The 17,103-nt window shown below is 37.8% G+C and overlaps 1 protein-coding gene across 1 annotated transcript in view; it reads left to right on the top strand.

Annotated features, from left to right (window-relative positions):
• Positions 1 to 13,246, top strand: part of polr3a (polymerase (RNA) III (DNA directed) polypeptide A) — a gene marked incomplete at its 5' end in the record, with an annotated part of 24,913 nt that extends 11,667 nt beyond the window's left edge. The window contains 15 exon segments of the mRNA XM_014006970.1: positions 926 to 1,044; positions 1,465 to 1,602; positions 2,593 to 2,763; positions 5,350 to 5,463; positions 7,942 to 7,977; positions 8,466 to 8,552; positions 9,546 to 9,628; positions 9,770 to 9,940; positions 10,314 to 10,407; positions 10,549 to 10,641; positions 10,725 to 10,889; positions 11,878 to 12,042; positions 12,546 to 12,677; positions 12,757 to 12,889; positions 12,978 to 13,246. Coding sequence (XP_013862424.1) covers positions 926 to 1,044; positions 1,465 to 1,602; positions 2,593 to 2,763; positions 5,350 to 5,463; positions 7,942 to 7,977; positions 8,466 to 8,552; positions 9,546 to 9,628; positions 9,770 to 9,940; positions 10,314 to 10,407; positions 10,549 to 10,641; positions 10,725 to 10,889; positions 11,878 to 12,042; positions 12,546 to 12,677; positions 12,757 to 12,889; positions 12,978 to 13,126 — 1,850 coding nt within the window.
• Between the last annotated feature and the right edge of the window lie 3,857 nt (positions 13,247 to 17,103).

Raw genomic sequence — 17,103 nt, forward strand, 5'->3', positions numbered from 1 at the left:
TTTTTTCCCCAGTAAGAAGATTTTATTTAATAGAATATTTGTACAAAACAATCACAATATATTGCAATATATCACCTTGCTTACAGTATCGCAATATATCGGGATGTATCGTATCGTGACCCGTCTGTCATGATATGTATCGTATTGCCAAATTCTTGCCAATACACAGCCCTATTTAAGAAAAACAACGTATCTTTGGACTGAGCAATATTGTTGAAAAATGTTTCACAGTTTAATTGTTTCATATCARGCGATAATGATAAATATTGATTATTATTTTTTGTTTGTTTTACCTATTTGRAGTAAAGACCAGGAGTTAAAAGGCTGATTAATACTGCCAAACTGGTGACCTCTCCTCTTTTATCCACAATTTTCTCTGGAGCAACAGCTCCAGAGAAAATTGTTGCTGTTGTCCCATTATTCAGCAGATTGTTGCAGCTTACCAAACGACTGAGGGAGTTAGTTGATGCCACCAACCTTGCTTAGCTGGGTCATGAGAGGTCAAGCGGTTTAAGCCTTTCCTTTGCCTACATCYCCCAAAATGCTGAGCGGTTCTGGATCAGAGTTTAGTGAAATTATCAGCATTCTTTCTGTTTTTCCTTTTGATATTGATTGTATGTCTTATCAAAATATATATTGTTATTGATTTATTGTCCAGCCCTAATGAAAAGTATTTTCCTTGTTTTTACTTGAAAAAATTCCCATCCTTGTGATTTTGGTTTTTCTCTGTTTCAATGACAGCTTTCTGCAGCATGTTGCTATTAAAAAAAGCCCACAAAAAAGATAATTTCAACATTTTTATTTAAAACCTGATCAAATCTTTGCTCCTTTTCCCTAGATGCATAGAAAATAGGAAAGCCTTTATGCTGTTTCTTTTATTACATTATTTTGTTGCTCATACATTGTGTCCACTTMCTGCATTCAGGATCCTTCATTAACATCTCGCAGATGATCGCCTGTGTGGGCCAGCAGGCCATAAGTGGCTCTCGAGTCCCTGATGGTTTTGAGAACCGCTCCTTGCCTCACTTTGAAAAACACTCAAAAGTAAGACACATCATTCATTTTACTGAATTACTTGTTTAGTTCTGAATCTAGTCCCACATCTGAACTTGTTTGTTGAGACTTCACCAGCTTTATGTAAATGGGAGGAACTTGTTAAAGRCACAGTCAGTAATTGCTTGATTGGAACCACAGTGCATCAGATTCCAGTCTCAAACTGAGCTCAGAAGTGCTCATTTTCAGTCGTCAGTATGCTCAGACAGTGATAATCTGCATAATATATAAAAATGATCACAATCGTCTTTGTGTTTGTGCTCATTCTTGTCTTTTGTTAAATGATTATGTGGAAAAGAATAATAAATGAAACAAAGATGGACAGAGGATAATARTGTTGTTGACATTTCCAGAATACTTAAGAGCTTGCTTGATGACTGGATAATGATTTATTTATTTTTTTCCCCCAAGCTGCCTGCTGCTAAAGGCTTTGTGGCCGACAGCTTCTATTCTGGTCTGACACCCACAGAGTTCTTCTTTCACACCATGGCTGGGCGAGAGGGTCTGGTGGATACTGCAGTGAAAACTGCAGAGACTGGATACATGCAGGTAATGCCATTAGATTTCACCAGTCCCGCTCCGTAGTTTAGTTTTCACTCAGATGTCCGATAAATAAATGAAAACATCTTGTTTTTTTTTTTTCTGTTTTTCTTATTGAAAATTATAACAAATTTGGAACAAAAAATCTAAAACAGGCTTTTCAACTGGCGGCCACAACTGGCCTTCGAGGGACCAAAGTTCGACCCGCTACTTGGTTCATTCATCTCTTAAGCTCAAATCCCCAGTTTTCTACTTTAATTACTCTAAGTTATTTTAGTTAAACATAGACATGTGTGGTATCTACAGAAACATCAAACATGGCTAAAAGCTGGTAAAAACCCATTTCTGTGAACATCCAAGACAGTTAAAACTATGAGTAGTTGAAGATAAAACTGAGAGTGAAAATAAAAGATTTGGCAAGTCAGAGATGTCAAAATAATTTTTGTGTTAAATATGAGGCCTAATATGTTGTTTTTGTTTTTAATATTGTTTTTTTTTCTCACTACTTTTATTACATAGGGTTTTGTATGTTGTATTCATGATTAAATGCAGCAAAAAGAACTATTTCAAAGGTAATAGATCTTTGTAATTTTGGTTTATTTACATAATAACTTTAATTGCTGGATGTTCGGCCCCTGTGCTGTTAGCCTGCATTAACTGTGACCCCAGAACCAATTTAGTTGAATATCCTGATCTAAAATAAAAGACCAGGCTACCGGGTTTGACCAGTTTATGCCAGGGAACGTCTTTAATCAGACATTCATAAATATTTGAATATTCAGAATGAACCTTCCTTTTTTTGTATTCATTCTTCATATAATAAATTATTCAAAAGAAAATGACCTCTCGTTTTCATGGCTGCATTTTTTTCTCCTTAATTTGAAGCTTCTGCACAAACAAATTAAAAAGCAAAAACAATGTAGCTCAGTCACATAAATAAGTGAGCCTAACTTCTGTTTTAAGTTGAACGGTTTTGTCTTCCTGTTGATGTCTGGACAGAGGCGTCTGGTGAAGTCGCTGGAAGATTTGTGCTCGCAGTACGACTTGACGGTTCGCAGCTCCACCGGTGACATCATCCAGTTTATTTATGGCGGCGATGGTCTGGACCCCGCTGCAATGGAAGGAAAGGATGAGCCGCTGGAGTTTAAGAGAGTCCTGGACAACATAAGGGTGAGTTCTGTCAACTTGTTGATCTGTGCCCTGTGGAAGTTTTTTTGTTTTTACACACAGACTCTTCCCTGTCTTTTCACAAGTACATATTCCATCCACAGTCCTTCATTATGTCTCTCTACAAAGCCACAAGAACCATGTTGCTATTTCCTTTCTCCACCCTAGTCATTATCCTGACCTATTTTTCTCTTTATACTGTATATCAATATCTCTATATTTGTATTTAATGAACTTGCTGAATAAAGCACATTTTACAGTCATGTGAAAAAGTTTGGGCACCCTTGTTAATTTTCCTGATTTACCTTTATAAATCATTGATTATTTGGATAAAAAATCAGTTAAATATATCATATAGGGGACAAACAGTGATATTTGAGAAGTGAAATGAAGTTTATATGATTTACAGGAAGTGTGCAATAATTATTTAGATAAAATTAGGCAGGTGCATAAATTTGGGCACCATAAAAAAAACCTTATCTCAATATTTAGTAGATCCTCCTTTCATAGAAATAACAGCCTCTAAACACTTCCTATAGCTTCTAATGAGAATCTGGATTGTGGCTGAAGGTATTTTAGACCACACTTCTTTACAAAACATCTCTATTTCATTCAGGTTTGATGTTTTCTGAGAATGGGCAGCTTTCTTTAAGTGACACCACAGATTTTCAATAATATTCAGGTCTGGGGACTGAGWTGGCCATTCCAGAACGTTTGTTCCTCTGCATGAATGTCTTAGTAGATTTTGAGCAGTGTTTATGGTGGTTGTCTTGTTGGAAGATGCAGCCCCGGCTTCAGCAGCTTCAGCTTTGTCACTGATTCCTGGACATTGGTCTCCAGAATCTGCTGATATYAGTTGGAATCCATGCATCCCTCAACTTTAACAAGATTCCCAGTCCCTGTACTGGCCACACAGCCCCACAGCATGATGGAACCACCACCACACTTTACTGTAGGTAGAAGGTGTTTTTCTTGGAGTGCTGTGTTCTTTTTCCTCCATGCATAACGGCCCTTGTTCTGCCCAAATAACTCTATTTTAGTTTCAYCAGTCCACAGCACCTTATTCCAAAATGAAGCTGGCTTGTCCAAATGTGCTTTAGCATACCTCAGGCAGCTCTGTTTGTGATGTGGGCGGAGAAAAGGCTTCCTCTGCATCACTCTCCCATACAGCATCTCCTTGTGTAAAGTGTGCTGAATAGTTGAAYGATGCACAGTGACTCCATCAGCAGCAAGATGATGTTGTAGGTCTTAGGTGCTGGTCTGTGGTTTGATTCTGACTGCTCAACATCCTTCACCTCACATTTTTCTTGGTCTGCCACTTGGAGCCTTCACTTGAACTGTGCCTGTGGTCCTCCATTTTCTCACAATGTTTCTCACAGTGGAGACTKAAAGCTGAAATCTCTGAGATAGCTTTCTGTATCCTTCCCCTAAACCACGACGGTGAACAATCTTTGTTTTCAGCTCATTTGAAAGTTCTTTTGAGACTCCCATGCTACCACWCTTCAGAGAAGATGCAAAGAGGGAAAAAACCTACAATAGCCTCCCTTAAATACCCTTTCTCATAATTGGTATGTGTATGGAGGTCAAGGGTCACTGAACTTACCAAACCAAATTTAAGTTCCAATAATTAGTTCTAAAGGTTTTGAAATCAATAAAAAGGAAAACGGTGCCCAAATCTATGCACCTGCCTAATTTAGTTTAAACAGTTAATCGCACACTTTCTGTAAATCATATAAACTTCATTTCACTTCTCAAATGTCACTGTGTTTGTGTCCCCTATTTGATATATTTAACTGTTTTTTTTTACTCCAATCAATAATTTATAAAGGTAAATCAGGAAAATTAACAAGGGTGCCCAAACCTTTTCATTTGACTGTATATGCTAAGACTGTGCTACTTGCAATAAAAAAAACTGAATTATAAAAATTAATGAGGTGGTTTTCTGTAATTAGAAAGTCATTAAGTCATTGCAGAGTAAAATTGGTTTTTATAAGAAGCTCTCTTGGAACTTAGTCAGAATATAAATACTAAAAAACTGACTTAGAAATAAGCTGAAATGATAAGAAATAGAAACAAGTCCTGTTTCTGTTTAGTGAAGTGCTTTAATGGAAATGTAAGGATTTTTTTGTGTGTAGCATCAGCTCAGTGTAACTAAAGAAAACATTATGAAGGCTGCATTAAAATTATGTTTTTGTATAAATATATAAATACCTCAATAAAATCAATTAAAAGTTGTGATTGTTAATAAAGAGCAAATGTATGCATTTAAAACACACACGAATCAAAACTTTTGACTAATGAGAAATAAAATGACCTGTGTTTTCTAAGCTGTCAGTACTTGTCATCCTGTCCTGTGGGAAATGATCACAGAAGCTTTTAATAAAAGGAAATTTGTGTTGTGTTCCTGCACTTTGATAAGACATTTGTATAAATGACACATTGCATTTGTAAAGAAATAATCTGTTTTATTTAATATTTAATAGATTATTATTGTATGTAACTCAAGTCRTCGTTGTTTTCAACAGCACACTGTTATGCTGACTAAACTGAATATGATCAATAGATATTTTCTGTTTGTGCCCCACCCAGGCTGTCTATCCGAGTCAGAGCGAGCCTGCCCTCAGTCAGAACGAGCTCGTCCTCACAGCAGATAAGATCATGAAAAGAGAGGACTTCTTGTGCTGTGGAGACAGCTTTTTACAGGTATTGAAAGCAATTTTCCAATCTGTCAAAAGCAGTTACAGTGGGGAGAACAAGTATTTGATACACTGTTGATTTTTCAGGTTTTTCCACTTGAAAAGCATGTAGAAGACTGTAATTTTTGTCATAGGTACTCTTCAACTGTGAGTGATGGAATCTAAAACAAAAATCCAGAAAAATACAATGTATGATTATTAAATAATTAATTTCCATTTTATTGTGTGAAATAAGTATTTGATACACCAGAAAAATGAAACTTAATATTTGGTACAGAAACCTTTGTTTGCAGTTACAGAGATCAGACGTTTCCTGTAGTTCTTGACCAGGTTTGCACACACTGCAGCAGGGATTTTGGCCCACTCCTCCATACAGATCTCCTCCAGAGCCTTCAGGTTTCGGGGCTGTCGCTGGGCCACATGGACTTTAAGCTCCCTCCAAAGATTTTCTATTGGATTCAGGTCTGGAGACTGGCTAGGCCACTCCAGGACCTTAAGATGTTTCCTACGGAGCCACTCTTTAGTTGCCCTGGCTGTGTGTTTTGGGTCGTTATCATGCTGGAAGACCCAGCCACGACCCATCTTCAGTGCTCTTACTGAGGGAAGGAGGTTGTTGGCCAAAATCTCACGATACATGGCCCCACCCATCCTTCCCACAATATGGTGCAGTCGTCCTGTCCCCTTTGCAGAAACGCATCCCCAAAGAATGATGTTTCCACCGCCATGCTTCACRGTTGGGATGGTGTTCTTGGGGTTGTACTCATCATTCTTCTTCCTCCAAACATGACGAGTGGAGTTTAAACCAAAAAGTTATATTTTTGTCTCATCAGACCACATGACCTTCTCCCATTCCTCCTCTTTATCATTCAGATGGTCATTTGCAAACATCAGACGGGCTTTGACATGCGTTGGCTTGAGGAAGGGCACCTTGCGTGCACTGCAGGATTTTAATCCTTGATGGCGTAGAGTGTTACTGATTGTTTTCTTTGAGACTGTGGTCCCAGCTCTATTCAGGTCATTGACCAGGTCCTGCCGTGTAGTTCTGGGCTCATTCCTCACCTTCCTCAAGATCAATGATGCTCCACGAGGTGAGATCTTGCATGGCGCCCCAGACCGAGGGAGATTTTCCGTTATTTTGTATTTCTTCCATTTTCTAATAATTGCACCAACTGTTGTTGCCTTCTCACCAAGCTGCTTGTCTATTGTCCTGTAGCCCATCCCAGCCTTGTGCAGGTCTACAATTTTATCCCTGATGTCCTTACACAGCTCTCTGGTCTTGGGCATTGTGGAGATGCTGGAGTCTGATTGATTGAGTGTGTGGACAGGTGTCTTTTATACAGGTAACGAGTTCAAACAGGTGCAGTTAATACAGGTMATGAGTGGAGAACAGGAGGGCTTCTTGAAGAAGAACTAACATGTCTGTGAGAGCCAAAATTCTTACTGGTTGATAGATGATCAAATACTTATTTCACACAATAAAATGGAAATTAATTATTTAAAAATCATACATTGTATTTTTTTGGATTTTTGTTTTAGATTCCATCACTCACAGTTGAAGAGTACCTATGATAAAAATTACAGTCATCTACAAGCTTTGCAAGTGGGAAAACCTGAAAAATCAACAGTGTATCAAATACTTGTTCTCCCCACTGTATTTCTCTCCACCTTCCAAACTAAATGTAAAATATTTTATTACAGAGAAATCAAAGAGTTCAGGTAATGTTTTTCTTAGAYAAAGGCAGATTGTATTGTCTTTACTCGGAGCAGCGACAAAGTGTTTTGACACTATAACATGGGAGGACGTTAACTAGCCATCAAGTACAAAAAAGAAGAAAGAAATCCAATGAAAAGAACAAAGTCTCTCTCCCATCACTGACTGACTGCAGCAGCTGGACTCTCGCTGATTGATTCAAAGACAAAGGTGTCTGGTCCTGTTAGAACCCCCAAACTGTGACACAGACCTAATGAGATCCGACCGCTGACACTTCTGGTATCTGTTCAATAAGAAGTCTTTCATGGTGGAAGAACTCTGTGACACACGACTCTTTCAACATTCTAGTTTGTTTTTGATGATGCAGTTCTTTATCTGGTTGTTTTGTTTGATCCTTGGCTTATGAAGTTTTCTCTTCTTTTTTTTTTTTTTTTGCTTTCTCTTTAGTTGAAGCCACTCTAAACTTGTATGAAATAAATCAAGGTGGTTGGATATTAGTAGTGCTGCACTTGAAACGTTTCACTATGCACTTCTGTTTATTGTAAAAATATGTTTTCTGGGAACTAATTATAATCTAGTTGTTTATGCAGAGAGAATGTCTTCACTTCCTGTGGTTCAGGCCTTACATGTAGTTATTGCCAGGCAGCTTGTAATTAAAAGTATTTGTATTTGAAGTAATCTCAAGTATCTGACGCTGTTTTTTAAGCACAAAAAATATTGTCATGCTGTTAATAGGTATGTAATATATTTGAACCTTTCCCTCCTCTTGTGAAGGATTTAACAGGGACTGGCTCAGAGAAGTACCTGGAGGTACAGTGACCAAGCATGCTGGATTGTTGTTGAACTAAATCCAGAATGGTGTGGCAGCAAAACTTTGGACTGGATTTGCATTTTAAAACCCCTCCACCTCAACTCCCCCTGCCCCCCAACGACACAAACCTCTAGCTGCACTCTAAAAATGAAATGTTGGATTTACTTAACCATGTAATGTTACCTGGTTCCACTTAACTGAGTTGAGTACATTCAAAGCAACATACTCATGTTCTTTGGCTAAAAAACTGGTATATTGCTTTGAATTTACTCAACTCAGTTAAGTGGAACCAGGTAACATGGTTAAGTAAATCCAACATTTCATTTTTTACAGTGTGTATTTAATGCATATTATATTTTTATTTTATGTTTGCAATGTCTAACAACTGCATGGAACTTTGTCATGTTGTAAAACCGTTTTATAGTATAAATAGTAATGAGAGTTTAGAATAAGTTGGTGACGTTTAATCTCTTCCATCACCTTTCAGGAGATAAAGAAGTTCATAACGACCATGTCCGAAAGAATCAAGAAGACCAGAGACAAATACGGCATCAATGATAACGGCACTACTGAGGTAGGAAACGTATTTGTGTGCCAATCATTAGGGCTGGGTTAAAAACAATTAATTTAATCAATCTTGGATCGATTTCATTTAAATTTGGGCAAATTGATTCACAGGGCATGAGATGGATTTTTCCCCACGTCATCTTATGCGTGCGTTTTTCTATATTTTGTGTCACTCCTGGCTTGCCGTATGTTTACATCTGGTTGACGTTCAGTGCTATTGTTAGCTTCTGACAAGTTGTCTGGGGCAAAACAAAAGAAACCAAGGAATCACTAACATTACCAGCCGACTCAAACCAAAACAGTATGTAAACATTTGACTGAAACTGTTCTCCCTGACATGTATTAATGTGTAAAAGATGACATTCTCACAAAATCGTTTAGTTTTGTTACCAATATTATTGTTTTTAAACTTTAAGAAACGTCTTAATGAAATCCACAGTAATGAAATATTGTAGTTGTGTCATTATTTCTTTTTTGTGTTAATCAGAAGTTTTATTGAACAAAACAGAAGGTAACAGAAACATTAGAAATAAACAATTTTCGGACACTCAAAAGGAGTGGGCAGAAGTGTACTTACATTAGTCCAACTTTTCTCCTACAACCTTATTCCATCAGTTCTTATTCATCAAAAATATTAATTTCTCAAAAATGAATGCATCCAACAACACTGTCACCTGCAATTCCTTTTTAATTTAAAACTTTTTAAACTTGTGATCATTTTCTTTTAAGATAAAATCGTATAATTAACAAGTTTGTGCTTAAAACCTGTTGTTTATGGTGAAGAGAAAAAATAAAGTGATATTGTATTTTGCAACACAGTTGAACCATTTTCATTATTTCAGAGCAGATCGAATTGAATTGTGATTAATCGATTCAGAACCTTATGAATATAAATCAAATCAAGTTAGAGAATTGGCCGTGATACCCAGCCCTACTAATCATCAATTCTAGCTAGAGTACAAATCTAAACTGAGACATTTTTTATGGCTTGGTTTTGCAGCCAATAGTTCTTTATCAACTGGACCGCATTACTCCAACTCAGCTGGAGAAGTTTCTTGAAACCTGCAGAGACAAGTACATGAGGTATGATTTCATGTCCAGTTTTATTTTCCACAGAACTCATCACAAATGTTGCATAGCTAATCTGAACTGAGGCATATTTTTATTCATTGGCTGTTGTTTTATTCAATTTTTTGTAATTTTTTTAATGTTTTTCTGTCTTAGAGCCCAGATGGAGCCGGGCTCGGCCGTAGGGGCCCTGTGCGCTCAGAGCATCGGAGAGCCTGGTACTCAAATGACGCTGAAAACTTTCCACTTCGCTGGTGTGGCATCAATGAATATCACTCTGGGAGTCCCTCGCATCAAGGAAATCATCAACGCCTCCAAGAACATAAGGTCTCCCATGACAGAGAAAATGTATTATGATGTCTTTTGATTAGAAGAGAAAAGATGACTCCTGTCTTTGTCACGACGTCTCGGGGAATTTGCTGTGATTCACCGCTGCGAAAGGGCTCAAAGATGACCTTGTATTGAACAAATAAAAGCAGTTTTTGTGTTCGACGTTTGYTGCCAGACATCGCAGCTCTAAAGTGCCTACGCAACTTTTTACTTAATGTTTCTTATTTTCCCAAGTCCATGCCTTAGAAACTGAATTAGTGCATTTAGCAGAATGAGCTTTGCTGGACCACATTAAAGTCTGTCTGTCACAGTGTTGAACACGTCTCTAATTTGTTTTGAATAATCTGAGAGCCCTCTGCTTTCCGCTCAGCACCCCTATAATCACGGCTCATTTGGACGTTGAAGACGATGCCGACTTCGCCAGGCTGGTCAAGGGAAGGATTGAAAAAACCCTACTTGGAGAGGTATTCCTACTTTATTCAATAAGTGAAAGCTATTACGTTGGGGAAAATAGCTGACAGGCGTCAGTGATTTCAAAAAGAGGAACCATGTGAGACATGAGCTATTTCAGTAATAATGTCAAGTTTTCTGTCTGTCCTCAACAGATTTCAGAGTACATTGAAGAAGTTTTTCTTCCAGACGACTGCTTCATCCTTGTGAAATTGTCTCTGGAGAGAATTAGGCTGCTGCGTTTAGAGGTATGGCTTTTTTTAAATCTAAAGTTTTTATGTTTTTGTTATTGAAAATGTAAAACATGTTCCCCCCCCCCAACACATATCAGGTGAATGCAGAAACGGTGCGCTACTCTATATGCATGTCTAAACTCCGGGTGAAGCCCGCCAACATCGCCGTGCACGGTGAGGCAGTGGTCTGTGTGTCTCCACAAGAGAACAGCAAAAGCTCCATGTACTATGTGCTGCAGTCATTAAAAGAAGAACTTCCCAAGGTAAAGATCTAGTGACGATAAAGAAATCTATTTCTCCTGTGAAAATGGTTAAAAAAATATTTTGTCTGTCTTATAATTAAGGCAATTGCAGTGGTGGGCAGAGCCAACCAGAAAGTTAGGTTCACTAACCACGAATCCACTAACAAAAATCTTAGCTTTGCTAACGCTAATCCACAAAACAGATAAAAAAATGAGTAAAAGCTAACGCTAACAGCTAAGACGACTGTCAGTCTGCGTCATACATCATCACCTTCCAGTTGAAGACTGGTGGGACCAACACAAACCTGTTGTTTGTTTTCTATTGGTTTAATTTAAAGGTGGGCGAGATCATCTGTGGCAAATCAGCCAATCCAAACCAGAGTTATAGCTCTGTCTAACGTCTTCCAGTTTACCCCTTTCAGAAAAACAACATTCTTTTATCGAGTTTGTATTTTTATAAATACTGTTTTGAAGAATAATTTCTCTACCATTTTTATATATGCAATCAAATTTTGTATTCGTTATTTAAAATTTTATTTTAGTTTTTTGATGCTCTTAGTTTGAAGTTTAGCTGCTCAAGTTGCTACATGCCTGACACTGCTTGTAATGAGGGCATAGTTTTTATTTAATTTGGATAAATAGCATAAAAATAGAAGTTTAACACTTACGAATTTTTAGTGGACTTAAAATTAGTGGAGCCTAATTTGGCAGAAACTAATCAGTCCAATGTACTCAAAAAAGCTAAACCTGCACAAACAGAAGCTAGTTCTGCTACTAGTGGATTAGCATAACTGTACCCACCACTGGTTAATTCTTTACTAAATTAACTAACTGGTTGTTATTGATGCTCAAAGCTACAGATTTTTGAAAATGGTGCAGCTTGCCTTCTAAAGACAGGAAGTGGCGTTTGTTTGCTTTTAAGCTGAAATCACAATTTACACAAAGATTCCCCACCAGTGTGTGTTCTTTTTTTTTTTACATTTAACTCTTTTTATTTCGCACCTGGAAGGTGGTGGTCCAGGGAATCCCCGAGGTCGCACGGGCCGTCATTCACATTGACGAACAGAGTGGAAAGAACAAGTACAAACTCTTGGTGGAGGGCGACAACATGAGAGCCGTCATGGCAACGCACGGCGTCAATGGGAGTCGCACCACTTCTAACAACACGTATGAGGTATGAGTCACAACTCTTTGTTTACTTTTTTCAGTAATTTAATAAAAAAAAAACATGTTCAAACATATAAACTTACGGAAAGACCACATTTAAATCCATATCAGGTTACAGGTTTAAACCAAATGAGCTCAGTGGTGTTTTCTGCTTCATCAGGACCAATCCATTCACTGAGCTCATGTTTCTCTTTGCTCTGGCAACCCAAAGGTTGTTCATGACCCGTGCTTTTTGTCCGTGATTTACAGAAAATAATGGCCCGCAGGGGCTTTATTGTCACCGCTGTGCTGAATATTTAGCCGTGTTTGTGAAGTTTGGCAGCCAATTAAGTATTTTATTTGCTATAAAGAATCTTGTGTTTTCAAATCCAGCCCCCTACTGGGTGTTTATAAACAATCAAATATCAACTGGTGGCTTGATACACTTGAAGAGAGTGATTATTTTACAAATGCAGTCCCCAGCTGGATAGGAAATAATTTGATCACACGTGTTGGTGTAATATAATCCAGGTTGAGAAGACTTTGGGTATTGAAGCTGCCAGATCCACCATCATTAATGAGATTCAGTACACCATGGTCAACCACGGCATGAGCATCGACCGGCGTCACGTCATGCTCCTCGCAGATCTCATGTCCTACAAGGTACAAGCTTTGGTCTATAAACTCACTATATTCCTGTGTTCTATTGTGGTATTTAATTTAATAATACCTGTCCTTAAAGGGAGAGATCCTTGGAATCACCAGATTTGGTTTGGCCAAAATGAAGGAAAGTGTCCTCATGCTGGCTTCTTTTGAGAAAACAGCCGACCACCTCTTTGATGCTGCCTACTTTGGACAAAAGGACTCTGTCTGCGGTAAACTTCAGCTTCATCTTTTCCAGGACAGTAACTTTTCCTCTTTATAACTTTTTTAAGAGCTAACTTGTCTTTATTCCTGTTTCAGGGGTGTCTGAATGCATCATTATGGGGATTCCCATGAATATTGGAACAGGACTGTTTAAGCTCCTTCACAAAGCCGACAGAGTTCCCACTCCTGTCACCAGGCCGCTTCTCTTCGACAGCACAGACTTCCATATACCTCTGATCGCATAGCATCAAGGAGGGAAACGGCAAGAATGAATGTTTGAAGGTTTTTGCTTTTCAGAGCTGAGTTTCTGTAGACAGAAAAAAAATAAAAGTGCCTGCTGAGACTTGAATATCCTCTTCAAAGAACTGAAAGACTGAAGTACTTCTTTCTTTTCTTTTCTTCTTTTTTTTAGCAAATTGTTGATTCTATAGTTTTGGGTTTTATTGTAAAAAGTCAAGTTTTTGTTGCCATTTGAAAAAAATAAAAAAAGGAAAAAATAAAACTGCAGAGTGAAGAACCATTTGTGTTTCCAAACCCTTCTGTGATGCTTTTCTGTTTGTTATATTTTTCCATCTGTTGAGATGACAAAACCTAATATTGCAGTAAAAAAGAAAAAAATWGTATAGGTCTTCTGGACGGGTTCTTCTCTAATGAAACGTTTCGTCTCTCCTCCAAGAGACTTCTTCAGTCTGAGAGTTTCAGGCAAAATTCAGGCTTTTAAGTCCCGCCTCCATGTGACTGATATTCACATCACATGGCTATCGTTGACACCTAATTAACACCTATTGTTAACGGGGTGGAGTGATACTGGCAATAGCAGCACTGTAGGAGGGGGACAACTGAAAACGGAGGCCTCCACCTCTGTTTAATGATGGATGGTCTTTCTTTACAAAAATGGCTTCTTTTACTCCTCTCTCAAACCAACGTTCCTCTCTATCAAGAATGAGAACATCCTCATCTCTGAAAGAGTGACCGCTGGCCTGTAAATGAGTGAAAACTGCAGAGTTCTGGCCATTAGATGTAGCTCGTCTGTGTTGGGACATTCTTTTGAACAGTGGTTGCTTTGTTTCCCCGATGTACAACTGGTCGCAGTCCTCCTGGCACTTAACAGCATATACAACATTGCTCTGTGCCGAGGCACCGGATCTTTGGTGAACCAGCCTTTGCCGTAATGTGTTTTGGGGTTTGAAAGCCACTGGGACATCATGTTTAGAAAATAATATTGCAGTGGATTAACACAGAACACTGAATTATTGATCACACTTGCCAGATGTAATTAGACTGGAGCATACTTGAGAGTTTTCCCCTCTTCATTCATGAAGAGAAAGGATTTTGAGTGTTTTGGTTCTAAGTTCAGTTTGCAGTTGCGGCTTTCTTTTTTATGGATTATAGCTTTGTCCCAAACTGCTAAAAACTATCTTTTGTGTAAAATTTCACATTGCAGTAATTATTTAAAATGTCAATTTTAAATCTAAGTTACCTTATAGTTTGTATTACCAACATGTACATATAAATGATCCAACTAAAAGAGAGGAAAGTGACTTTTTTTCACAGTTTTCATGAATTTCTCATTTTTATTCTGCTTTAGCTTTGGTTTTTAGAAAAATAGAAGCTTTATTTCATTTAGTCATGGTTATGTACATGTTTATTTTATTTCATCTATTTGTGCCAGCGTTTACATTCAGAGTTTTATAACAAAACATATACAATAAAAAAAAAGCCCCATTCAAGACAGCAACTCACAAGGTTAGCCTTTTCTACAAAACTACTCAATGACTGCAATTTTCACAGTGGATCTGCAGCACTTGCTGCAAATGCTTTAATGCTTGATAAAGAAAACTAAAACTGACATTTATGTTTCCGAACAGATCTGTGACCAAAAAGAACCAACAGTATGTGATATTTTGAACCTCTTGCTTGCTGTCGAAGCCTCCGAAGGACATTTTATTTAAATAAATAACTCCCTCYACTCTGGAGTAAACATGATTATGCCAAAAAAGAGTTTTCCTCAAGTCCTGTGTAGCATTTTCCTGCATATAAATAATCATTTCTGATTAGATTTCACTTGTTCCTATGACAACGGCTCAAAGAGGAAGAAAATCCCCACTTTAAAGACTATTTCTAAAGACTTTTGCATGGAACTTCCTTTGTGGCTCGAATTAACATCTCTTACACAAACCCCCACCAGACGTCCTGACGCCTTACTGTTAATAGATAAGAAYTGCCACATCCCTGTTCCGAACCCCACAAGTTCTGTTGCTTCCATCCCCCATAAGCACAGGACTGTCTGTTCGCTCCTCTTCAAAGGGATCATAAATGTCTTTAACCAGACTCTTCAGTGACTGACAACAAAGGACCTACATTCTTCATTAAATGTGAAAAAAGGAGAAAAGATAAAGGAATCTGTGTATCTAATGTTTTCTGTCTTATTGCAAAGAATGTCATCGAATCCATTTTTCTTACAGGAAACTAAAAAGACCATAAAGGATCTACTAAGTTTTGCTTAGTTAACTATTCAATAGCTGTGTATTGTGGTGTTGTTTTGATGAAATGTTTTCCTGAAGAAGATTTGTGTTTTATTCCATGATTTAATCCTTAGAAACTTTTGGACTTGAATCTTTAATAATTAAGTGTGACACTCTTATTTTACTGAGGCAAGCAGATGCCTCTCCCTTTTAATTTGATGCAAGATAATTAAACTAAAACATTCCCTTTTTCTTTGTCCTGAAGTGAAGTTTTCCCTCCAAAACAGATTTGATTTGTTAAAAAAACTTTTCCTGTATAAGGTGTAACATTTTTATTGGCCAAGTAAAATCTTGACTCCGCCCATAACAGAGGTTTTAAAAAGCTTAGCGCACTCCCAATCTCTTAGCAGAAGACGAAGAAGAAGACAGAGAAAGAGAGTTTTTCATCAGAAGCCAGAAACAGCTTTCCAGAGGCCCTTCCTGCCAGTCCCTCCCCATGGGCTGGGCAGGATGGTGGTCCTTCTGCATCTCCCGCTGGGTTGAAGGAACAGCCAACGTTTAATATCGACTCAACATCTGAGTTTGATTTTATAGAAGTTAAATAAGCTAATTGTAATTCATGCGTCGTTTTTAGTTTGTTTTTCTCTACAAAGTTGAAATCAAATTAATAAGTCTTGCAGCTGCTTGGGAGGACCGGATCCCGTTGTCACCAGCTCACCACCCACCTTTCTGACTGAATGGCCAGCAGCTGAACAGACACCCTCAGTGTCCGACAGGCTGAAGCAGTTCTTTGGGGAACATCACCTAAGATCCTTCGGTCAGCCGACGACTACTTCTGGTACCGAAATCAGCAGAACAAAAGGGTAAAAGTGAACATTTGTCCTGGTGACAAACAGGTGCTCAGACGTAATTTGATTCTTATCTTTGTATGAGATTTGATAAACTAAATGATTTTTCTCCCTAATTTAACTAGGACCCCCTTAGTTGAAAACCAGCTAAAAGCAAAACTCACCTCACCTCATTCCAAGCCTCAAACTCACCTCTCAGTGTTTATTTTATTTGTTTGTTTGCTTGTTTATTCACTTGTAATTGCAAACCCTGTCAGTTTTACCTAGTTCAACATGTCATCACTTCTTACTCACCATAGTTGTAAATACATTTAATCTGTAAGTAAATGGCCCGTGGAGAACGTGCCAACATAAGTTAATGTCACTTTTGTGTCTTGATAAAGTATTATTGGTTCTGATAAGGACAAGGACTCATCAAACGATTTTGGGTACATTTATTGTGAGACTGATTACAATAAAGTTACAGGTTTTCGTCTCTTTCCTGGGTTAGTTTTTGATCAAATTAAGAGCGTGGTGCCTCGAGGTAAGATAATTTGCATATTTAAATAAATTATCCATTTTAGAATATACCCAAAACCCCTATACATGTCAAATCGGTTTAAAATCTTTGTTAGGTGTTCACTTGGGTTCAGATCTGATCTGACACTAGGAAGAAACCCGTTACAATAGTAAGTTTATTACTGTGTTCAGAACCTGAAGGTTCAGGCTTACATGAGGAGACATGTAAAATATGTCATCTCCATAAACAAAACAAAACCAAAAAATAATTTAAAAAAAAAAACTAAAAAACTTCCAGTTTGAAGGAAACAGAGTAAAAATAGGAAACACTGGGTTAGATACAGCAGGTAAAAGAAGTATTGAACACGTCACCATTTTTCTCAGTAAATATATTACTAGAGGTGCTAATGA

The sequence above is a fragment of the Austrofundulus limnaeus genome, unplaced genomic scaffold, assembly GCF_001266775.1.
Source record: "Austrofundulus limnaeus strain Quisiro unplaced genomic scaffold, Austrofundulus_limnaeus-1.0 Scaffold39, whole genome shotgun sequence".
NCBI classification, from domain to species: Eukaryota; Metazoa; Chordata; class Actinopteri; order Cyprinodontiformes; family Rivulidae; genus Austrofundulus; species Austrofundulus limnaeus.